At 34.5% G+C, this 25,146-nt stretch overlaps 1 protein-coding gene, 1 long non-coding RNA gene and 1 pseudogene across 9 annotated transcripts in view; 2 read left to right on the top strand and 1 right to left on the bottom strand.

Moving 5' to 3' along the window:
• The window catches only part of LOC107604847 (hemK methyltransferase family member 2), an 11,158-nt gene extending 6,483 nt beyond the window's left edge, over positions 1-4,675 (top strand). For 4 of the 8 annotated variants that reach the window (XM_016306549.2, XM_016306550.2, XM_021104864.1 and 1 more), the window contains 6 exons: positions 2,220-2,290; positions 3,421-3,536; positions 3,622-3,889; positions 3,991-4,340; positions 4,438-4,542; positions 4,647-4,675. In XM_016306549.2, coding sequence (XP_016162035.1) covers positions 2,220-2,290; positions 3,421-3,478 — 129 coding nt within the window. In that variant the 3' untranslated portion in view covers positions 3,479-3,536; positions 3,622-3,889; positions 3,991-4,340; positions 4,438-4,542; positions 4,647-4,675. Of the gene's footprint in view, positions 1-47; positions 333-1,126; positions 1,486-2,219; positions 2,291-2,596; positions 2,836-3,420; positions 3,537-3,621; positions 3,890-3,990; positions 4,341-4,437; positions 4,543-4,646 lie in introns of those variants that run through there. The other 4 variants (XM_016306554.2, XM_016306553.2, XM_021104865.1 and 1 more) reach the window with 3 other exon arrangements.
• Positions 1-16,595, bottom strand: part of LOC110263508 — a 24,930-nt gene extending 8,335 nt beyond the window's left edge. Inside the window, exons 1-3 of the long non-coding RNA XR_002349291.1 lie at positions 16,584-16,595; positions 2,241-2,248; positions 432-434 (exon numbers count right to left, since the gene is read on the bottom strand). This is a non-coding gene — a long non-coding RNA (uncharacterized LOC110263508). The remainder of the gene's footprint in view (positions 1-431; positions 435-2,240; positions 2,249-16,583) is intronic.
• Positions 17,631-20,235, top strand: LOC107647287 (annotated as a pseudogene).

Here is a 25,146-nt window from a genome sequence, read left to right as displayed (position 1 = left end):
TGAGTTAAAATTTTAGCATATTGTCCTAAAATTGGAGTATACTACAGGATGAAGGAGAGAGGTTGCAAATTCATTAAGGAGAACACAACATAATTATCAGTTATAGATGGATGAATTTGCTCAAGATCCAGTTCTAATAAGTAATTATAAATATTTTGGTAGAATCACATTTTAACTTCCAATTAACGTATTATTACATAGTTTTATATAACTTTTTTTTTTCAAATTTCAACTGATGCATAATGTTGTTAAAGTGACTTAACAAGAAATTGCAGGAAAAGATAGAATAAAAATCAGAGTCAAGCTAAACATTTTCTCATGTAGAGATTCTATATCCCCATCTCACACGTTCTTCATATTTTCTTTTCAATTTTGTTAATCAAATCAATATGAAGCCCTTTTTGGTAACTCAACTTTATTAGCTTTATGACTAACTTTATCCATGAACTGGAAATAAATTTGATGCGTAATGTGAGGAATGGACAAAGTAAGAGTCAGATTTTGTAGGAAATGGTATTAAGAGTTTAAGATAGTTAAAATAAGTTATTCCTCTTTGGCAAATGGCAACCTTTTCTTATTTTTTTCCTTTTTTCTTTTTGGTTTTTTGAAGTATCTCCAAGCATACATCAAGAACTAATTCCACATGGATTTGAGCTTCAATTAAGATTCTGTCTTTAGATTGTTGTATATATAAAGTGAAATTGAAATTTTTTACACTTATTTAACTAGAAGAGTGAGTATTAAGTAGTTTTTAAATTAATGGCATTAATTTATAATAATCAAAGTGCTTCAATTCTAACGGGCCCACTTTACATGTTCATTTCTTTCTATCTTGAATTTCCACAAACATAAATGCTACATCATAGAAAGTAACCTCTCCACTATTTATGCATGAGTCCCGCTAGGGAGACAATGAAATATGTATATAATGGCTACAATGGGCTGTTTATTAGGGCCAATTAAAATTAAAATAGAAAACTAACCCATCAATAACCTTAATCTCCTTTGGCTGTTTAATTTCCCACACCACCCAATTTCTGATATTTTCTCTTTTTCCTCAAAATCCCAATCCTTTTGGTTGTCGCCGTTTGCCTCCCCCACCAAAACCCTCCCAATCGCTGCACAGACCTGCGATCACCCAGACCCGTGTGCGCCGCAAGCTTCAACCGCGGAAGGCGACCTGTGAACGCAAGCGTCCTCATTGTTGCCCTCAAGTACGACGCCTGGTTGTTGCTGAACATCCCACCGTCACTGCAACCGAGCCCTTGCAAGTTGCAACCGAGCCCTTCCGCGCTACGCCTCCGACCAGAACTGCAGCCAAGGGAGTCCTCACTGCCGAACCGAGCAGCTGCACAACTCTCCCCGCGCTGGCGCCGTCGTCCGCGTAGCAGCGGAGCATCCAACCCTGGGAAAACAGCTGCCTGCTCATCAACGGTTCACCGGAAACAACGAACATCATGACCGGAATAATCCTAACCATCCAAGGTAAGTGGGTCGAGTTGTTCATTATTCGAATGGTAATCGCTGTTGCATGTTGTACTGTAGATAGATTTTGTTGATGATATGAGTGATTAACCATGGTGAGAAAGCAGTAGGTGCGATTTTAGTATCACAGAGCCTGTGGAGTATGTAGTTAGTTTAGGTTGTTGCAATTCATGATGATTTAACTTTAGCGCGGGAAATGTCGAAAAAGTTTGGTGATCTTGTTTATATAGCAGTTAAATTAAAATTTTTTTTCTCTTTCCGCGTGGACCATGTGCATGCAATGTGACGTAAACTGGCTGACCATTGTTAAAATTTGGTTGATATTTGTTGGATGGTTACTTCAGTAGGATATTGGATTGTTAGTCTTGCAATTTTTCTATAGTTTGGACAATTTCCAAATCTGACTATTTTGCTCTTGTCACTGTAGCCAAAGAATTACCTGAACTATTTGTTATTGGTTTGTAATAAAAGTAAAATAATTTTCTTATTAGGCCTAGACCGTTAGATTTTTAACCCCGGACGACAAAATTGCATTTAGGAGTCTCTAACAAGTTAATATCTGTTATATGGATATAAGGAAAGGATTGATGGCCTTGCGGTGCATCTTTGTGTTATGCTGTTTTGTGCAAACCAAATATGATTATGTTTTTATTTATTGTCTTTAACTCATGCTCCCAGCTACATGAGCTGGATAACTACAAAATATTATCTATTTTTTTTTGTGTGTGCCTCAGGAAGCATTAAAACAACTTCACTATCCCAGCTTCAAGGTTTCTACAAGACAGGCATCCTTAATTGCTAGGAGGTGAATCAATTTGGTTTAGTTTTCCTTAGATATTAAATTTCACAACATTTATATTGGTTTATATGACTTTACATCATGATGTCCACTTTCTATTTTTTTGTACAAATTAAGTTGTTTGAAGCCTTTTTAGATTCAGCGTGAATCATGTATTTTTCATCTTTGATCCAATCTATTGGTAAACAGTTTAGGGCATCAACTGAAACTCGTGCTAGGAAGAGGAATGAAACCTTAAATGTGTCTTTTGTGCATTTTATACTGTGTAAACACTTTTTTATTATGTGATTGAATTGTTGGTCCTTATCATAGGTGCTGGGGATATTTAATTGGATGGGTACATCAGTATGTATAGTGGCCATCGGTATTGATAGATGATGTTAACGCAGGAAAATTGGGAGAATTTGATTTCAATGACCGTGAATGATATGTTGATGTTATTATGTTGAAGGCCACTTTGAAAACACTTAATGTAAATGCTATTTTGATGTTAATATGTTATGTTCCAGCTTATTTTTTCTTTTGATTTTTGCATGATTTTTGCTTGTTAAGTAAATATTTCCTTTCTATATGCTCAATTCGGAGGACATTTGAACTCGGTACCTAAGTTGTGAATCATTTATTCGCATGCCCTTTTGTGAAGGGTAAAATTGATTTCTGTAGCTGCCAAGTTGATGGATTGTGTGAAAGTAGTTTACATTGATTATTGATGTGGTTGTAATTGACGGCTGTGCTCCTCCTCTTGTTTTGTTAGTAATATTCGTAAGCAATTTGGATGGTCGTTTTAATAGGGTATTGGATGGTTGGTGCATCTGATATAAATTGCCCATAGTTATTTGGATAATTACTTAAGTTTGTGGTCGGACAGTTGGATTTCGTATTTGCTGCCATGTCTTCATGAATTAGTTTTTTATCTTAATTATAGATGGTTACAAAAGGAAAATTTTGAGGTTTGATCTTTATATATCTTCCATAACATAGCAAATATAAGAAAAAGGCTATAATCTTTGAGGCCCATATTTTCTTATCTGCCTCGATACATCAGTGTTATATTCTCGTGCCATATAGGTCCAATAATTAATGTTACATTAATTGGAATGTAATATTATGCTATTATTTACGTTATTTGGTTGCAGGTCACCTGCCTCTTTTGTAAGAGTTAACGAGTTAGATTTCAAGGGAATTATTGCGTGAGTAAATTATCATGGTTCTCAAACAAACCAATCGAACAAAAACACAGATGGGTAAAAAGGTATCACATTGATTACATGAATAAATGAACATATTTGGTTATCTTTTTTGTCGTTATTCTGATCCTTTCTTATTTTGCTCAACAGAAACTAGTCGAGACACGATGCTCACCTTGCTACATTAACAACTTGTTTACCCACTTGGAACGACATAATGAGCAGGCTAAGTTGGCCGAGATTGAGGCCATTGGATTTGATTTTCTGCACCGGGTACCACAATGGCATGTGAAGCAGAGCATCATGCTCCAACTAGCTAAGGCCTATGACGTGAAGACAAACACTCTCAGAGTCGACGCAGGGGACATTCGCATTACCGCCGAACTTATCGGCAATGTATTCGGCATACCTTCGCGAGGTTAGTGGAAGTTATGTAAGATGTGAAAATTCTCCTGCGTGGTTATGCTTTTTCCGTTGTTGACACGTACTAATTGTGGTAAACTGTTTCGTTTCGCGTAGGGGACCCAATCTCGGAACTGCAGAAAAAAATGCATCGCATTTGGCAATTAAGAGAGAGTTTCAGAAGAAAACTACTACCCAACTACGAGACTGTCTTTGCCTGTCCAATGGAGACCGAGCAACAGAGGATGACCTTTAGAAGATACTTTAGCATGGTTGTTTTGAAGATGTTTCTTAACCCCACAAGCCAGTAGACTATTTCTCCATGGCACCTCCCTCCGATATTGGATGTCTCGAACCCAAGAAGATTTCATTGGCCGTATCAGATATTAAAATGGCTGCGAGATGCGATAAGGAAATTCCAAGACGAGAACCGAGAAACATGCGGCGGGTGCATGTTCGTGTTGCTGGTATTGCAAATAAATTACGTAAATTTAAAAACCATGTACGGCTTTAGGTGTAAGTCCTAATATTTAAGTTACTTGTATATATGTTTTGTACTTTCAGCGCTTAAAGCATGGTCCATTGCATGCATGTCAAGTATCCGAACCTTAGATTGTTGAATGGACCACTAATGAACTTGATAAGAAGGCCAGCCATGTTATTTCACAGGTTCAATCTCTACGAATCTCTTTTTTATAATCTAGTTGAACACAAATGCAATTGGAGGTTCACGTTTTTTTTCATCTCTTTGTTGTCCCATGTTGAACACACAGGGTTGAATAGTCAACAACGCAAATAAAGAGAAAAAAAAAGAAGAAACAGTCTTCTAGTAAACCAGTTAACGAGAAAGGAAGGTGTAAAAGGCCCCGCAAGGACTTTGACCAATCTCCGTCTACCCAAGGCAAGACTATATCTCAGTCAAGCTATAAGGAGGCGGATAAGGTGATATACTTTCTTTATGATAGATCGTGCATTCATTTAATTTGATCCTTACTTATGTGATAGGATGGTTGATCCTTATCATAGAATTTGCGGTTACAAAATTGGAAAGTTACTTCAGTACCTGGCTGCATGGTTGCTTTTGATATATGATGTGTATAAATGAAAACTTGGGAGACCTGACTTCAATGACTGTGAATGCTATTTACATGTTTTTATGTTGAAGGCTTGTTTGAATACATTTGTCGTGTTTTAATTTTCTTAAGTTTTTATTTGGGTTGAGTTTGTTAGGTAAACAGATGCATTTAAGATGCTCAAATTAGGTTTTGATCTGAACTGAATAGATAACTTATGATTTATTTATTTGGATGGCTTTTTATGTATGAAAGAATTGTTTTATGGGGCTGCCAAGTTGTTGGATTGTGTGAAAATAGTTTTCATTGATGATTGGTGTGATTGTAATTGAGGGTTGTGCTGCTCCACGTAGTACGTTTATATTTTTCGTAAGCCATTTGGATGTTCACTTTAGTAAGGTTTTGGATGTTCACTTTATTAGGGCTTTGGATGGTTGGTTTTTATGATAGATAGTGAGTTTTTTCTGTTGAGTTTGTATAATTGGAAGGTAACTTTAGTATGTAATCGAATGATCGGTTTTCATAGATGATGTTTAAACAGGAAAATTAGGAGTTGTTTGGAATGGTCGGTTTTGTTTTTTTATTTGGATTGTGTTTGTTATGTAAACAGATGCATTTAAGATGTTTAAAGGGGTTATGTTCTGAACTGGATTGCTAATTTGTGATTCATTTTTGTTAGTATTTTCATGCATCCGTCTTTATCTTTGTACGAGTTAACTATCCATGTTCTGATTTGTTTCTCCTTAGTCTCCCCCAACTTTATATTTCTTAGGCTTGGATGAATTGAATGTATCGGGAAGGGTTGGAGTCTTTTTTAAGCTGAGTTAAACCGAGTGAAAAGCTAGGTCTCCCTGGACTCGGTGTATGGTAGCTTAATTTGTTTGGCAACACCGTTTGTAGGGGCTGCATGATTATGGTCTTTGTTTCGCGCCCCTGTTTAACATTATTGAGTACTTGCTCAAATTCACGATCGAGATGTCGAATTCGTTGCAAATGAATGCGACATGAAGTTAGCTAAAACGACAGGTTATGACTAGCTAGACGGCAAATCACAAGGCTGGATATGAAAAATAAAAAAGAGAAACATACAACAAGGTAAGCCAGAAACCAATTACCGGTCAAAATCATAGTCACTGAGTTGGACATGTGCTGCTGGCGGCGTGTGTGGAGATGCATCCTTGTGGTCAGTGTTTTCTTCTTGAGGACCTTTGTTCTTGCTCTTGAATGCGGGCTCTGCTTGTTTTACATCATGTGGCGGACGCTGCTGTTCAAATAATCGTATCCTTCTAGCAAGCGGCACGTTGTCCTCATCATCAGAGAGTTCGGGACTACCAACGGTGCAGCCTTGCTTCCTGGACAATTTCTCTTGTAATTGCTTTTTTGGTGTCGCTTCTAGATCGGCTTCTGCGGATAGGCAATTTTCTCCTCGTACCAGGCCTGGATTCCTGTGGTGTATATTCAAAAATACTGAAACTCTTCATCATAGATATCATCATTTGCATGAAGAAATAAACACACATAATAATAACACAACTAATGGTAATTAACCAAGCACATCTTCTGCGTTATTAACAACTACATGCACATCACAGCATGTTGCACAGCAGACAATGAAGGAATGTACAAAGATAAAGACGGATGCATGAAAATACTAACAAAAATGAATCACAAATTAGCAATCCAGTTCAGAACATAACCCCTTTGAACATCTTAAATGCATTTGTTTACATAACAAACACAATCCAAATAAAAAAACAAAACCGACCACTCCAAACAACTCTCTCAATTTTCCTGTTTAAACATCATCTATGAAAACCGACCATTCGATCACATACTAAAATTACCTTTCAATTATACAAACCCAACAGAAAAAACTCACTATCTATCATAAAAACTAACCATCCAAAGCCCTACTAAAGTGAACATCCAAATAGCTTACGAAAAATATAAACGTACTACGTGGAGCAGTACACCCTCAATTACAACCACACCAATCATCAATGAAAACTATTTTCACACAATCCAACAACTTGGCAGCCCCAAAAAGCAATTCTTTCATGCATAAAAAGCCATCCAAATAAATAAATCATAAGTTATCTATCCAGTTCAGATCAAAACCTAATTTGAGCATCTTAAATGAATCTGTTTACCTAACAAACTCAACCCAAATAAAAACTTAAGAAAATTAAGACACGACAAATGTATTCAAACAAGCCTTCAATATAAAAACATGTAAATAGCATTCACGGTCATTGAAGTCAGGTCTCCCAAGTTTTCATTTATACACATCATATATCAAAAGCAATCATGCAGCCAGGTACTGAAGTAACTTTCCAATTTTGTAACCGCAAATTCTATGATAAGGATCAACCATCCTATCACATAAGTAAAGATCCAATTAAATGAGCGCACGATCTATCATAAAGAAAGTAGATCACTTTATTCGCCTCCTTATAGCTTGGCTGAGATGTAGTCTTGCCTTGGGTAGATGGAGATTGGTCAGGGTCCTTGAGGGGCTTTTTACACCTTTCTTTCTCGTTAATTGCTTTACTAGAAGACTGTTTCTTCTTTTTTTTTATCTCTTTCTTTGCATTGTTGACTATGCAACCCTGTGTGTTCAACATGGGACAACAAAGAGATGAAAAAAAACGTGAACCTCCAATTGCATTTGTGTTCAACTAGATTATAAAAAAGAGATTCGTAGAGATTGAACTTGTGAAATAACATGGTCGGCCTTCTTATCAAGTTCATTAGTGGTCCATTCAACAATCCAAGGCTCGGGTACTTGACATGCACGCAATGGACCATGCTTTAAGCGCTGAAAGTACAAAACCTATACACAAGTAACTTAAATATTAGGACTTACACCTAAAGCCGTACATGGTTTTTAAATTTACTTAATTTATTTGCAATACAAGCAACACGAACATGCACCCGCCGCATGTTTTCCGGTTCTCGTCTTGGAATTTTCTTATTGCGTCTCGTAGCCACTTTAATATCTGATACGGCCAATGAAATCTTCTTGGGTTCGAGACCTCCAATATCGGAGGGAGGTGCCACGGAGAAATAGTCTGCTGGCTTGTGGGGTTAAGAAACATCTTCAAAACAACCATGATAAAGTATCTTCTAAAGGTTATCCTCTATTGCTCGGTCTCCATTGGACAGGCAAAGACAAAGTCCCGCAGTTGGGTAGTAGTTTTCTTCTGAAACTCTCTTCCGGGATTGGATCCCCTACGCGAAACGAAACAGTTTACCACAATCAGTACGTGTCAACAATGGAAAAAGCATAACCACATAGGGGAATTTTTACATCTTACATAACTTCCACTAACCTCGCGAAGGTATGCCGAATACATTGCCGATAAGTTCGGCGATAATGCGAATGTCCCCTGCGTCGACCTTGAGAGTGTTTGTCTCCACGTCATAGGCCCTAGCTAGTTGGAGCATGATGCTCTGCTTCACATGCCATTGTGGTACCCGACGCAGGAAATCAAATCCAATGGCGTCAATCTTGGCCAACTTAGCCTGCTCATTATGTCGTTCCAAGTGGGTAAACAAGTTAATGTAGCAAGTGAGCATCGCGTCGCGACTAGTTTCTGTTGAGCAAAACAAGAAAGGATCAAAATAACGGCCAAAAAGATAACCAAATATGTTCATTTATTCATGTAATCAATGTGATACCTTTTTACTCATCTGAGTTTGTGTTCGACCGGTATAGAGATTGGTTTGTTTGAGCACCGTGATAATTTACTCACACAATAGTTCCCCTGAAATCTAACTCGTTAACTCTTACAAAAGAGGTAGGTGACTTGCAACCAAATAACGTAAATAATAGCATAATATTACATTCCAATTGATGTAACCTTAATTATTGGAGCTATATGGCACGAGAATATAACACTGATGTATCGAGGCAGATAAGAAAATATGGGCCTCAAAGATTATAGCCTTTTTCTTATATCTGCTATGTTATGGAAGATATATAAATATCAAACCTCAAAATTTCTCTTTTGTAACCATCTATAATTAAGATAAAAAAATTAATTCATGAAGACATGGCAGCAAATACGAAATCCAACTGTCCAACCACAAACTTAAGTAATTATCCAAATAACTATGGTCAATTTCTATCAGATACACCAACCATCCAATACCCTATTAAAGCGACCATCCAAATTGCTTACGAATATTACTAACAAACCAAGAGGAGGAGCACAGCCGTCAATTACAACCACACCAATAATCAATGTAAACTACTTTCACACAATCCATCAACTTGGCAGCTACAGAAATAAATTTTACCCTTCACAAAAGGGCATGCGAATAAATGATTCACAACTTAGGTACCGAGTTCAGATGTCCTCCGAATTGAGCATATAGAAAGGAAATGTTTACTTAACAAGCAAAAATCATGCAAAAATCAAAAGAAAAAATAAGCTGGAACATAACATATTAACATCAAAATAGCATTTACATTAAGTGTTTTCAAAGTGGCCTTCAACATAATAACATCAACATATCATTCACGGTCATTGAAATCAAATTCTCCCAATTTTTCTGCGTTAACATCATCTATCAATACCGATGGCCACTTTACATACTGATGTACCCATCCAATTAAATATCCCCCGCACCTATGATAAGGACCAACAATTCAATCACATAATAAAGAAGAGTGTTTACACAGTATAAAATGCACAAAAGACACATTTAAGGTTTCATTCCTCTTCCTAGCACGCGTTTCAGTTGATGCCCTAAACTGTTTACCAATAGGTTGGATCAAAGATGAAAGATACATGATTCACGCTAATTCTAAAAAGACTTCAAACAACTTAATATGTACAGAAAAATAGAAAGTGGACATCGTGATGTAAAGTCGTATAAACCAATATAAATATTGTGAAAATTAATATCTAAGGAACACTAAACCAAATCAATTCACCTCCTAGCAATTAAGGATGCCTGTCTTGTAGAAACCTTGAAGCTAGGATAGTGAGGTTGTTTTAATGCTTCCTGAGGCACACACACAAAAAATAGATAATATTTTGTAGTTATCCAGCTCATGTAGCTGGGAGCATGAGTTAAAGACAATAAATAAAAGCATAATCATATTTGGTTTGCACAAAACAACATAACACAAAGATGCACCGCAAGGCCATCAACCCTTTCCTTATATCCATATAACAGATATCACCTTATTAAAGTCTCTTAAATGCAATTTTGTCATCCGGGGTTAAAAATCTAACGGTCTAGGCCTGATAAGAAAATTATTTTACTTTTATTACAAACCAATAACAAAAGTTCAGGTAATTCTTTGGCTACAGTGACGAGCAAAATAGTATGATTCGGAAATTGTCCAAACTATAGAAAAATTGCAAGACTAACCATCCAATATCCTACTGAAGTAACCATCCAACAAATATCAACCAAAATTCAACAATGGTCAGCCAGTTTACGTCACATTGCATGCACATGGTCCATGCGGAAAGAGAAAAAAAATTTTAAATTTAACTGCTATATAAACAAGATCACCAAACTTTTTCGACCTTTCCCCCGCTAAAGTTAAATCATCATGAATTGCAACAACTTAAACTAACTACATACTCCACAGGCTCTGTGATACTAAAATCGTACCTACTGCTTTCTCACCATGGTTAATCATTCATATCATCAACAAAATCTATCTATAGTACAACATGCAACAGCGATTACCATTCGAATAATGAACAACTCGACCCACTTACCTTGGATGGTTAGGATTATTCTGGTCATGATATTCGTTGTGTTTCCGGTGAACCGTTGATGAGCAGGCGGCTGTTTTCCCAGGGTCGGATGCTCCGCTGCTACGGGGATGACGGCGCCAGTGCAGGGAGAGTTGTGCAGCTGCTCGGTTCGGCGGTGAGGACTCCCTTGGCTGCAGTTCTGGTCGGAGGCGTAACGCACAAGGGCTCGGTTGCAGTGACGGCGGGATGTTCAGCAGCAACTGGGCGCCGTGCTTGAGGGCAACGATGAGGTCACTTGCGTTCACGGGTCACCTCCGCGGTTGAAGCTTGCGGCGCACACGGGTTTGGGTGGTCGCAGGTCTGTGCAGCGATTGGGAGGGTTTTGGTGGGGAAGGTAAACGGCGACAACCAAAAGGATTGGGATTTTGGGGAAAAAGTGAAAATATCAGAAATTGGGTGGTGTGGAAAATTAAATAGCCAAAGGAAATTAGGGTTATTGATGGGTTAATTTTCTGTTTTAATTTTAATTGGGCCTAATAAACAGCCCATTATAGCCATTGTATACATATTTCATTGTCTCCCTAGCGGGACTCTTATGCATATGTGGTCATATCATGTTCATACATGCAACCAAGTAATTGTTACGGTTAAGTTGCCCGAAGACTTGCAAGATGAGTATAGAAGACTTTGCAAGACACGGGATAGGTCATAGGACCCTATTATTATTATTGAGTGATTATTCATATGAAAATATTTTTATATAAAAATAATAATTAAAAACTATTAGATAATTTAATATAATTGACCAAACTCTTTAACATAATACCCATCAATATTTTTATTATTTTTGTATGCTGATGTCTTTATGTGAGTAATTATTTTATTTTTTATGTTTTAAACCATATTTATAAAAAGTATAAATCATAAGCTTCATAGCTCAACAAATTAGTTACCATTTTAGATTTTCAACTTGAGAGCTAAACTAATGCATGGTAAGGAGTTTGAGGTGGCAGATGATAGTCGAAGAATATTAGAATTAACTTAAGTCGTGTAACTAATTAATTAATAGAAAAAGTTTGGTAACAAAAAATTTTTAGTCATAATTAGCCAAAAATTTTCATAATTTACTTTATTTACATCACTTAATAACAATTTTATTTTTTATTCCACTCTCTTATCATTCCACTTATCATATTTTCATCAACTCCACTTATTAATCATAATAATTATAATATCATATTTCTTATTATTATTCTTGTAATTAATACTTAATATTCTTTTTTATAATTTAATTTTTATATTTAATAATACATTAAATATTAATAATAATAATAATAAGAATGGACGGTAATGATAATATATATTAATAGAGTTAATTGCACTTGATTCTTTGTTTTCCTTAAGGCATTTAATATCAATCAATGGAGATACGAAAAAATCATTAATTCTTTATTTCCATTAAGGCATTTTAATTGCACTTGATTCTTTGTAATGTATACCTTCCATTAATTCAATTATGATCATTCAAAAATCACGACTCTAATACAATTGCAAGCACAATAGTGTATAAGCCAATGAATTTTACAAGAAATCGCGTTTATCATTACAAATAGTATGGCATTTGAATTCGACCTTAATACGGTACCTATGGTAAAAGGTGCTGATGAAGAATTTGCACAACAGATGGACTCACCCGACGAGGTTGTTGTCAGTCAACCAATTTTCAAAAATATGAAAAATACACTAGTTTTGATGAGGTATGATAATAAACTGATTTAATTTTTTTTTTTTGTGCTTTTATGTGCATTTATCATTATATTGTACTAACTAAATTCATACGCATAACATTCATACGTTCATATACATAACATCCATAATTACATACAACTAACATCTAAAATTAAATTCATGTTCATTAGATATTACATCCATATACATATCATTTTTTAGTTATTGCATAAGTAACTATAAAGTTAACACAAATATTTTTAAATTTTATCATAATTGAATTTAAAAAAATATCAAATTCTTAAATTAATTTATTCAATTGATAAATTTACTCATAACATCTATAGATTCATACATATAACATCCATTATTTTATGTTAATAACATCAATAATTTGTACTCATAATATTCATAATTTCATACCTATATGATGTCTATAATTAATAAATTTTTATAATTAATATTATCAAATTTTAAACTATCTTATTGTATTTTTCAAATTATCTCATATGTGCACTAATAGGTCATGATTTTAATTATTTTAATATTTTTATTTAATATTCATATGTATGCTTATTTATTGATTTTAATATAACGAGTTAATAATTATTTTTAAAAATTTATTTTTTAATTTTTGTTTATATTTTATGTTTTATTTTTTAATAGTCTATATGTAAAATATAAGTTGTATAGTAGAAATTGTTAAAAATTTTTAATTTAATTTTTATAATTTTTGCAGAGAATTATTGCATTTTAATGGATAATAATGTGATTGAGAGATGTTAGGGATTTGATTTGGGAAAAACTGAAATTGATTTAAAAAAAATATTAATGACTTCAAACATGCAGCAAAATAATAGATAATAAAGAGGATAAGTGATAAAGAGGTGTATGTCACTTGCTTATTAAGAGAATGAGAATTTTTTTGTGACATTTCTATATTGTAATTAATAACAACTCTGATCTCAAGTTTGATACAAAATTTCAGTCAATGTATTTATTCTAAATTGTTGAGTGGACCCTATTTTTATAACATGTTTTTAAGAGGAACCAGTAGCATATACGTGCATTATTACACAAGTATAGCTATTTAGTGACCATTTGACACGTTCATTATGATTCCACAAGAACAGTGCAATCTCTTTGGACCGGAAGCTTCCAAAGTTGAAAGTGAAAGTGAATGCATAATTTTCTAAAGAGAAAGCCTTACCGCCAGCACTTTTATTAAAATCTAACTAATATTTAACCATTAAAAAAAGAGTGTGTAATTTTACACTATTAAATATAATTTTATACTATTAAAAATATTAATGATAACTAATTAATAACTACAAATCACAAAATAGGTTGATCTTCTAAGACTACTGTTTTTCACAATGAAGCCGTGTTTGTGCATACATGGTATTGGTATATAAACATACACACTAACTCATTGTATGTACAAAAGCCTCTTCTTTCAATTTGAGAACAAAACAATATATAAAATGGTGGCAAAATGTAGTAACTGTGCTTTACTTATTATAGCAGTGGTGCTTTTGTTTTCTACCGTAGGCTCTTATAGGATATTTCCACCAAATGCACCCAACCTCATTATCATGGAGCCGCCTTCGTCTTCCTTCAATAATTCGGAAAGACAGTCAGAGTGGTTGGTGGGGAAGTCATCACGCCAATGACTCAAACCATTGCGATTGGAGGGGCATCAATTGCAATGATGCTGGAAGTGTTTTAGGGATTTACGGATGGGAATTGAATTATGAATCCAAATTATTGCGGCTTCAGACCTTGAACTTCACGGCCTTCCCCAATTTGGTTTCTCTGAGTCTTGATGGAATGGGGCTTACGGGAAGTATTCTCAAAGAAATTGGTACTCTCACAAAGTTTTCTTATGTTGTTTTGTCGAATAATAGTCTTTATGGTAAGCTGCATCCAACACTTTCAAATCTCACCCAGCTTGAGTTCTTTCATGTTTCTTTCAATTCTCTTAGTAGCATTATTCCTTCTACTTTTGGTCTATTGAAAAATTTGATATATCTTAAGTTAGATTCAAATTAAATTTAAGGTCTCATACCACTACAAATACGGAATTTGAGTAATCTTATATCATTAATTTTTTCACATAATTTACTCAATGGTTCAATTCCTTTTACTTTGGGACAATCAAAGAATTTGACATATCTCTACTTAAATTCAAATCAAATTGAAGGACATATATCAATAGAAATAGAAAATTTGAAACAATTACAAATATTAAACCTTTCATTATACATATAATTCAATCAAATAAATGGTTCCATTTCTTCAGAGTTTTAGAATTTGATCAACCTACACACTTTGTATCTTTCTCATAATATGATATCTGGTGTTATACCACCTAAGCTGTTTCAGCTCACGAACTTAGTCTCTGTTCATCTTTCTAACAATCAATTGGGTGGAAACATACCATCAGAGATAAGAAATTTTGATTCTTTTTGTCACGTAAACCTATCAAATAACAAGTTAGAAGCATTGATCCCATCTCCGATACTAAATTGTTTCATGAGTTTTGGAAAAGTAGACTTGAGTAATAATGTGTTAAGTGAAAATATTCCTTCAAAAATCGGTTATACGATGAACTTGACATGAGCTACAATTTTTTCAGTAGTAATGTACCCTTTTTGTCCATTAATGATAATCCTTATATTCCTTGGAGAGAATTTTCTTTATCAAATTTGGATTTTAGCTACAATAATCTCAGAGGTACCTTACTTATAAAACTTACAATTATACCTCATATAAATTTGTTATTTAACTTTTTTGAGCATCTAGAAGGTTGCCAAGGTTTTCATGCAAAATGATTAATTGGTAATACTCCAAAGTCTGTTAACTCTTCCGTTCAAGTTCAAAAAATAAAAAAACTAAGCAACCTAATTGTAATTGCTCTTCCCATCACTTGTTGCTTCTTACTTATCATTTTTGTGGGCATATTATGTTATATTCGATGCACCAACAAAGTTAAATTTGAACAAAGTTAAAAACAGAATGGAGACTTTTTTTTCACATAGAAGTATAGAACTATGATGGAAAAATTGCATTTGAAGACATCATCGAAGCAACACAGGATTTTGATATCAGATACTGCATAGGAACTGGCGCTTATGGCAGTGTGTACAAAGCCCAACTTCCAAGTGGCAAAATCGTTGCATTGAAGAAAGTTCACCTAAGAGAGTCACAAAATCCATCTTTTGACAAGAGCTTCCACAACGAAGTTAAGATGTTATCACAAATTTGTCATAGAAACATTATCAAGCTTCATGGATTTTGTCTCCACAATCGATGCATATTTTTGGTATACAAATGCATCGAACAAGGAAGTTTATTTTATGCCTTAAACATGGATGATGTAGTAACCAAAAGAGAGAGGGAAAAAAAAAGAAGAAAGGCCGAGCACGTGGGGGGCATATGCCCCCACTTAAATATTCCTTGTCCCCCCTTCTGTCTTTTATTTTTTTTTTTTCATTTCTTTCCAAAAAAACTTTTAAAATCCTCTCTTCCTTTTCCTTTCCAATTACATTTTCTCATCTCTTCCTTATCTCTTCTTTTTGCAACCAATCACCCAATATCATCAAACTCACCTTCATCATTTTGCTTCCTTTTTCTTTTCTACATTATCTCTATTTATTCAAAATCTCATTTTCTCAAAACTCCAAATCTTGGAATTTCAACTTAATGAGTGAAGGAAGCATTCAACTTTTGAGTTTTAGTTATTACTGAGGTTTCAAGGTAACTCTTTGACTTAATAATTAGCTATATCTCCAATTTTTGTCATCCCTATATTATTGGGTATCATAAATCCGAATTAGGGTTATTAGGGTTAGAAAATTTGGGACTTCTGTCAAATTGAGTAAAATTTTGTTAATTGACAACATTGTTAACAAATATTATTATTGTCATATTTTTAGAGTTGTAAAGTTATTGGACATCAATTGGTAGTTCGGTGGCGCGTTCAGAGTTGCTTTCGATTCTTTAGAACCAAGTTGTGAGTGGATATTATGTCTATAATTATTTTTAAGTGTATTATTATTATCAATATTTAAATTGAAGCATTATTTTTAGAGTTTGAAAATATTTGATTATTGTGACTTTTGAATTTTTGAAATAAATATTGATTTGTGAAAAACTTAAAATTTTATAAAAATACATACGAGACGATATTTATATATTTTGTAAGCATACATGTTTTTTTACTTGATTTTATTAAATTTTAGTATGCATTCTTATATATATTTGATTTATTATGAAATTTAGTAATATGTTATAAGTATTAGAAATTGTTATAAGTGATTTAGTTTGTATTGGTTTGGGAGACTCTGACTAAAAAACCGTAGTTAATAGCGGTTATAACATTAATTGAGATGCATCTAACTCAGACCTCAGCTAGTTGGGGCGTTGCTAGCCCAACGTGTAGACCACATGTTGGATCTGTTATATCGTACGGGCACACTAGAGGGAAGGACTACCCTTAGAGATGGAGCCGCCCTAAGTGTGTAATATTTGATTTGATTTGACTTTTGGAATGAGAACTCTCATTTCAGTTCATTCACTTAACTATTTATCTATTTGTTTGCATAATTAATTAATATAAATTTCTCATCTCTGAAAATAAATATAACTTTTAAGGTAAAATTTGTATTGTTTCGTGTGGGTTATAGATATAATGTTTGCTCATTGAGTTACAAAACCCATCCTATTATATTCCCATATTTTTCAGATACAAGTGTCATTTCAGGTTCCATTCCACATGCCCCACAGTAGATCTTATTCATTTCGTTGAGCCCTTCTTCTTTCCAAGGGCCATGTGATATGTAATGGAACCTTCATGCAAAAACCTAGAGTTTGTCAATGCTCCATATGTCACAGGCAGGGTCTTCGTGTGGGTTATGTTATTTTAAATCTCGAACTGTTTAGATAGTAAGTATGACTTGGTTATGTAAAATGTATAGATTTAACTATATACTTTAGTTATCAACTTAATATATATGATGCGACTTTTGACATGTTGGGTTGTAGATATGATTGGAATATGTTGTTGTTGTTGTCCTTGGAAATGGATGTTTACTATTGATAAAAAAAGATAATATTCATGTTGGTAAGATTATAGGAATAGAGGAGATTCTGTCCGTTTTTCTAAAATTTTGGTCGTTTGGCTTGCTGAGAGACTTGTCCCTTAAATGTCAGTCATAGCTTGGTTCAGGTCATGACAGATGATGATGAAGCTAAGGATCTAAGTTGGAACAAAAGGGTGAATATCGTTAGTGGAACAGCTAATGTTTTGGCTTCCATGCATCATGACTGTTTCTCACTGATAGTTTCATAAAGATGTAACAAACAATAATATTTTGTTGAACTCAGAGTTGCATATTGTTGTCTCGGACTTCGGAACTGCTAGACTTCTTGATCTTGATCTTCAAATCAAACATTATAAGTTGGAACATATGGATACTTGCACCAGGTGATGTTTTCTTGTAAAATCTTTTGATATTTTATTAAATAGATTTAGTTCTTGAATATGAGATAGAAATTGAGTTCATTGACACCATTCTTAGTCTGTGCTGCAAAATTGGCCTATACAATGACTGTGACAAAAAAGTGTGATGTTTACAGCTTTGGAGTAGTGGCATTGGAAACATTAACGGGAAGACATCCAGGAGATCTAATATTTTCATTGTTCAACTCGTCTAACAAAAACATAATGATAAAAGATCTATTGGATTCACGCATTCGCTTATCATTATGTCAAAGAGACACTCAAACAATAGTTCAAGTACTAACATTGGCATTGGCATGCTTGCGCTCTGATCCAATGTCAAGATCATCAATGCAGCAAGTGGCATATGAACTTTCTAATTTTGAACAATTATCATTGTCTTTATCCTTTTCTGAAAAATTTCAGTTTATCAGTTGATAGCTTAAAAGATATATTTTATTTCAATTGTGCTTGAGTTGTTTAAGCTAAGCTTAATAATAATGTAAATCTTGTTCCTCCTTTTATTATTGCATCTTATGTTGTTTAAACATGAAAAAAATGCTGTTTGTTTTAAGAATAACTGTAGGTTTTTTTATATTGAATTTAATCTTTGCATGCAGCCAAATGAAGTGCTATTAGTCTCTTATAATAGTAATTGGATTCTCGTCTAACCCATTTTTTACCTTTTTTCTTGGTGCCGATTTTTTTACTTCCATATTTGTTTTTTGTGAAACACGTGACAACCAAGCATATTGAAGGTTAATTTATATTGGTTAAAGTGAATTTTTCAGCTTTGACGTTTCTCTTGGCCCTTGTTGTATGTCAAATACTGTACCCAAGCATAAAGATACTCGATTAAAATTGATCATTTTACTAGTTAAGTAATTTTTTTTTTCAGTTTTAACATCTCAATATGACTTTCGTGTATAGTAAATATTGTTTTTTTTTTCTTGATCACATTGTTCATTTTTGTGAAAAGTTGTTTAATTATAATGCTTGAATAGGCAAATATAATAACTTCCACAAATTCCTCTGTTTTCACTCTAATCTCTGGAGAGATAGCAATAGTGAAAACAACTACTGATTAGACGATAAATAAGGTAAGAAATTGTTATTATTAGACGATGGAAAAATTGTTTTTGAAGATATCATTGATGCAACACAGGACTTTGATATCAGATACTGCATAGGAACTGGTGCATATGGCAGTGTGTATAGAGCACAACTTCCAAGTGGCAAAGTTGTTGCATTGAAGAAACTTCATCAATTGGAGTCTCAAAATCCTTCTTTTGACAAGAGTTTCCGCAATGAGGTCAAGATGTTAACACAAATCATCCATAGAAACATTGTCAAGTTTCATGGATTTTGTCTTCATAATCGGTGTATGTTTCTAATTTATGAATACATGGAAAGAGGAAACTTATTTTATGCCTTGAGAATTGATGATGAAGCTGAGGAGCTAAGTTGGAGCCAAAGAGTGAATATCGTTAGTGGAACAACTAATGCTTTGTCTTACATGCATCATGATTGTTCCCCAGCAATAGTTCACAAAGATGTAACAAGCAACAACATTTTGTTGAACTCAGTTGCATGTTGTTGTCTCAGACTTTGGCACAGCTAGACTTATTGATCCTGATTCTTCAAACCAAACCTTGCAAGTTGGAACATACGAATATCTTGCACCAGGTGAAGTTATTGCTTTACAAAAAAATTGTAAAATGTTTTGATACTTTAATTAAAGCAAAATTCAATCTGAGAAATTAGATTTGTTGACAATTTTCATGGTCTATTGCACAGAATTGGCCTACATGTTGACTTTGACAGAAAAATGTGATGTATACAGTTTTGGAGTGGTGGCATTGGAAACATTAATGGGAAGACACATGGGAGATCTAATCTCGTCTTTGTTCGAATCTTCTAGCAAAAACATAATAGTAAAAGATCTCTTGGACTCACGCATCCATTTACCATCATGTCAAAAAGACATTCAAGTTATAGTTCAGGTGGTAACATTGGCATTGGCATGCTTGCACTCTAATTCAAAGTCAAGACTATCAATGCAGCAAGTGGCTCATGAACTTTCTAATTTCAAACAATCATCACTGATTTTGCCTTTGTCTGAAATCACAGTCCAACAGTTGATAGCTTAGAAATGTACGCTATTTCAGTTCAGTATGGGCTATTGCTTAAGCTATGCTCAATCAAGAAAAGTTTGTTCCTCGCATTGCTGCATCTGGTGTTCATTTGGATAACTGCCTTAGTTATTTTGGCTCTTCTTAATTTGCTGGAGTCATGTTATCCTGATTCCAACAAAGTACATGTTACTTGTTTTTTAGTTTTTACATATCATTTCATATTTCCATTTTCTGTTTCTTTTTCAACTCTTCTAGTTTTGGATCTTCTTGTTTAATTCTTTAATAGTTGTGAACAATATATTTTGATTGTTTAGGAGTGGTGTTCGATTTTTTAGTGTTGAAAATGGTAATAATAGAGGTAGGAAGGGCAAGCATTTTATTCCCAAATCACTCTCTCTTGTCTCTTCATCTGGAATTCTAATTGATGTCTCAAAAAGGAATGGAAAGAGAGTTTAAAACGGAACTGTTCCATTCTTATATTTCAAGCCATATATAACAATTATAAATGGACTCAACCTAAGCTCCGTTACTAAAGTGGAGTTACTTATAAGCAGGGAATAGTATAAATATGACTGAGTAGGAAAATTGATTGTCTCCCTTTTCTACTTCTCCTAATTTGATTAACTATTTTCCATTCTTCCTTCATCACACTCATATTTCCATACTCAACCATAAACACAGTTTCCACACTCAATTTCCATTATACTACATCATATACACACAGATGTACATGAGTTCCATGATATTTCATTCTAGATTCTTGTGCTTCATTCCTTATCTATATTACAACACTATATAAATTGTATGTACATCATTGATCATTCTATTATTGGTTTTCGTGCAATACCAAACTGATGTAGCATGAAAATACAGGGATCTTTGGTTAGGCTCTACATTTATTTTGATGAGGGAAGAGAATGAATTGGCCAATCAACACTGCCACATTACATGAGTGTATATACATATAGTTGGTAGGCTTTAACAGAATAACTAACTTTATATTCCCTACGTAACAGCCTAACTAACTCCACAACTAACTATACTTACTTATATCCCTTACACCATGAACTCCATCAAAGACCATATTTTAAGTGAAAGCATTTAAAGCGAGCTTGTAATGTAAAGTTCTTTACGTATGTTGAAATTAAACTCTTATATTATACTTATAAAAAGTATAAAACAATGGAGTTCATCTGATTAATTATAATTTTAGACATTCAACTTGAGAGATAAACTGGAGAGGTGAGAGTTTGAGGTGGTAGATGATAGTTGAAGAATGGTATTAATTAATTAATTAACCATATATGTATATGGTGCAGGTTCCTGTTCATTATTCATTTCAATGTATTATCCATAAATAACAAAGTGTGATTAGAAAAATAGGGTCCACTCATAAATACAAAATAGATAGATTGATTGTGATTTAGTATCAAAGTTGAGATAAGCTTTTCTGCAGAATTGTTAATAGTGCACAAACCACAAAGTCAAGAAGCTAACTAGTGCCCGTTTGACCGTCACTAACTTATTTATGGAAGATAGTGTAATTTCTTTGGATCGGATCAAAGCTTCCAAAGTGGAAAGTGAAAGTGAATGCATAATTTTTCACATCAAAGCCTTGTTTGCTTGCATGGCAAATTGGCAATGTTTAAAAAAAAAAAGATTAGGTAGCCTGCGGGTTGGCTCTAGGATTTTTGGCCCGTAAGAACTTTTGGTTTTGTAGAATTTTTGAAAATTTGACCTTGTTAGTTGTAGGATCTTTTATTCTTTTAGCCCTATAAAATAGGACCGAGGCCCTATATATTGACATCACTATGCTACATATAACTACAACTCCTGATGCAGAATGGAATCTATGCTTACGTTGAACCATGAAATTCAAGATAAATCAATTAAAATTGTCACTGACACATAAATTGGTATTAGTATCACTTATCTCATTTTAGTTATGTTCTTTTTTCCAAAAGAATAGTTAAGGTAGTCCCTAACATTGTCTTCTCGTAACTCAAATCATTTCCTAAAATTGTATGCTGGCAACTGAATTAGTACTTAGTTTACTAACATAGAGAATAATTTGATTAATAGATTGCTATCAACGACCAAAATATCAAAGATATGTTAATAGGAAATTTCTCTATTCTACTTAGATGCAAGGAAAGACCTCCATGTAAGCACTCCCCAAGCAAGTTCTTACAAATTATATTAGGAGCACACATGCTGAATTTAAACCTAGAGGGAAGCAAAACCACATCCCTGTATTTGGTTAAAAACATAAAATCAAACCAATCATACTTACACTAATTTCAAACATTAACCAGGCCAGATGAAATTGATATGGATTTGACTAACATAACAATCACCTATGACCTAACACGTTGTCACAATCTATAAAACTTAATGAAAGGAAATTCTTTGGCATTTAAAGCACAAATCTTTTTCTCTTAACCTATTTCGTTAATTATAACTCAAAACTAGGGCAAATGACCCATATAAACCAAGCATCGGGTATATTTACATGATTCCACCAAAATAAAAAAACGTTACAAGGTTCTACCAAGAGCACTTTTCTATATAGTTCGAATTAGTGTAATTCAAATTACACACACGCGGACTCAAGAACTAATTCGAATCACCCTCATTCGAATTACACACACTAATTTGAATTGGCTAGGTTCGAACTACTCAAGTTTTAGTGCTCATAGTAATTTGAAACAAGCTGTTTCGAATTACTCCCTCTTTTGCCTATATAAGGAGTTCGAACTAACCTCATTCGAACCACTATTCCAAATCCAAACCCCACCAAATCCTAGAGAAAATGACCCAAAATGACTCCAACAAAGGCTTGAGCAGAATATTTAGCCGATGGGGGATAATCCGGACATACTTTATCGTTTGGATGGAGTAGCCCATATAGCTGGTGTCATCAACAAAGAGGTTAGTGCGAACTTGTTCTTTTAAAATGGGAGCGAATAACTTATTTTTTTTTATATATTTTTTGTTAGTGGTTTTGATAGTGAATGATGTTAGTGGCATTGTTAGTGAATGATTTTAGGGGTTTTATTAGTGGTTTTGATAGTGAATGATGTTAGTGATTTTGTTAGGGTTTTGTTAGTGGTTTAGGGGGTGAATGATGTTATTGGTTTTGTTAGTGAATGATATTAGCGGTTTTATAAGTGATTTTGTAAGTGGTTTTGTTGCAACACTGCTAGGCATAGTTAGCTGAACTCCTAAGGCCCACCGCGGAAGCTCATTGTATGACTCATCCAAATCACCGTAAATATGGGCGACGGCCTTCTGCTTCGCCAACCAAACCCTCCTCTAAGTCGGCCTGAACCTAAAGTGTGCCTCCATTGCATTCAGCAGTACCTTAATGCAGACGGATGCATCGGTTCTAACCATTGGCATGATGTAGGCCAAGATCACATGATAATCAAGACTCCTGTGGTCGCGAGACAGGTATGAGGTCTGTTGTACCGTTTTACCTCCCAAATACCCTTGCGCTGCCGGAGACTTAGCCTAATCAACCATGTGCACCCGTTCCCAAATTCGGTACACTTCCCAATGTACCTGCGATAATCGGACTCCACCACTTTGTACCGTACCCCGCGTCGGATGCTATACGTCTTCACGCTTAACATAGCCTCCTCTTTATCCTGAAACTGCTGACCAACCTAAAACCCTGTAAGACCTCCAGTACCCTAGGTATCTCTAGCACCAAATCCAGTGGGTTCCCCAGGAACCCCTCCTGTCTCATGGCATCCAAGTCCAAAGATGAAAAATGCGGAGGGTATTGCTGTGTCCCAGAGCTAGAACCACTGCCAACCCCAGCTGGATTACTCGCTGCAATGTCATCGCCACTGTCATCAGCAATGTGGTCCGGCTCCACATCATCGTCGTCATCATCATCCAGCAATGCATCACCCATACCAGCCAGTGCCCCACACTGTAAAGAAGTCGGCACCCTATCCACGATACCAACCTCTCCGCCACCACTGCAGTTGAGATATATATATATATATAGTAAATTGAATATAGTTGATTCGATTTACTACTATTATAGCTAAATTGAATCTAGTTTATTCGATTTATATAGAAATATTCTAGGACATGTGTGTACGAAAATTGATTTAGCTATTTAGGACATCTGTGTAATTTTAAACTTTATTCAATTTATTAGTGTAAATTATCCTAAAATAAAAGGCTACAATCTATAGTAAACTATTGTTGTTATTGCAATCACAAATGCAACTCACATTCTCTTCCACACCAATTATTATACAATCTTTAACATTGTCTTGTGAATTAAGTAGTTTCGAATTAATATCCATTATATCTTAATGAGATGAAATAAACAAAAGACAATAAATAATAAAAAACAATTACAATCTATTAGAATTTCGATGCAAAATTAGAGCTATCAAAACAGTTTTATATGTTATACAAATTCAGAAGTTAAAGATAATAGACAATTCTAATGCTAACCCCACTTAATTAATTCTTCTTTGGATTCCTAAAGAAAGATTTATAGTTAATTAAGACAATCACAAATTCCAAGTTCAATCACTAACAAATTCAACTCAATAATGATTTTCAGCATAAAAAAGATTTAGCTAAGTAATTATTTGAGTAAATCAGCAAGAAATTCAAAGTTTGACGACGATAATCAATAACAAATTTATGTAAGTAATGATTTTCAACAACAAAAAAGACTAGTTCAACAATATTCTTAGCAACAAAATCAAAGACAACAACAAAACAGAAAAGGAAGAATAGAAAAATTTGTTGGAATTCACCAAGTCGAGGACCAGCTTCTAGTTGTGCGAAGGAAGATGATGGTGGAGAGGAAGATGACGGCAAAGAGGAAGCTGACAACAGAGTCAAAGCAAGAAGACCATAACGACGACCAGCCCGGGGACCGGCTGCTTCTACTGCCAGCAACGACGGAGTGCAACCAAAGCGCGAGACTAAGTGTGAGACGATGACGTGACTGGGAGCGACAAAGACGACTGATCATGGGACCTGCTGCTTTTGCCGCCGGCTACAACGAGGGTAGGAAAGGCGTGCGAACGCGACTAAGTGCTAGACCGGAGACGATGAGAGATACTAAAGCTGAG

Source organism: Arachis ipaensis, chromosome B06 (genome assembly GCF_000816755.2).
Source record: "Arachis ipaensis cultivar K30076 chromosome B06, Araip1.1, whole genome shotgun sequence".
In the NCBI taxonomy this organism is placed as follows: domain Eukaryota; kingdom Viridiplantae; phylum Streptophyta; class Magnoliopsida; order Fabales; family Fabaceae; genus Arachis; species Arachis ipaensis.
Note: the sequence above shows the minus strand (reverse complement) of the source record. Positions and strands in the feature narration are given on the sequence as shown.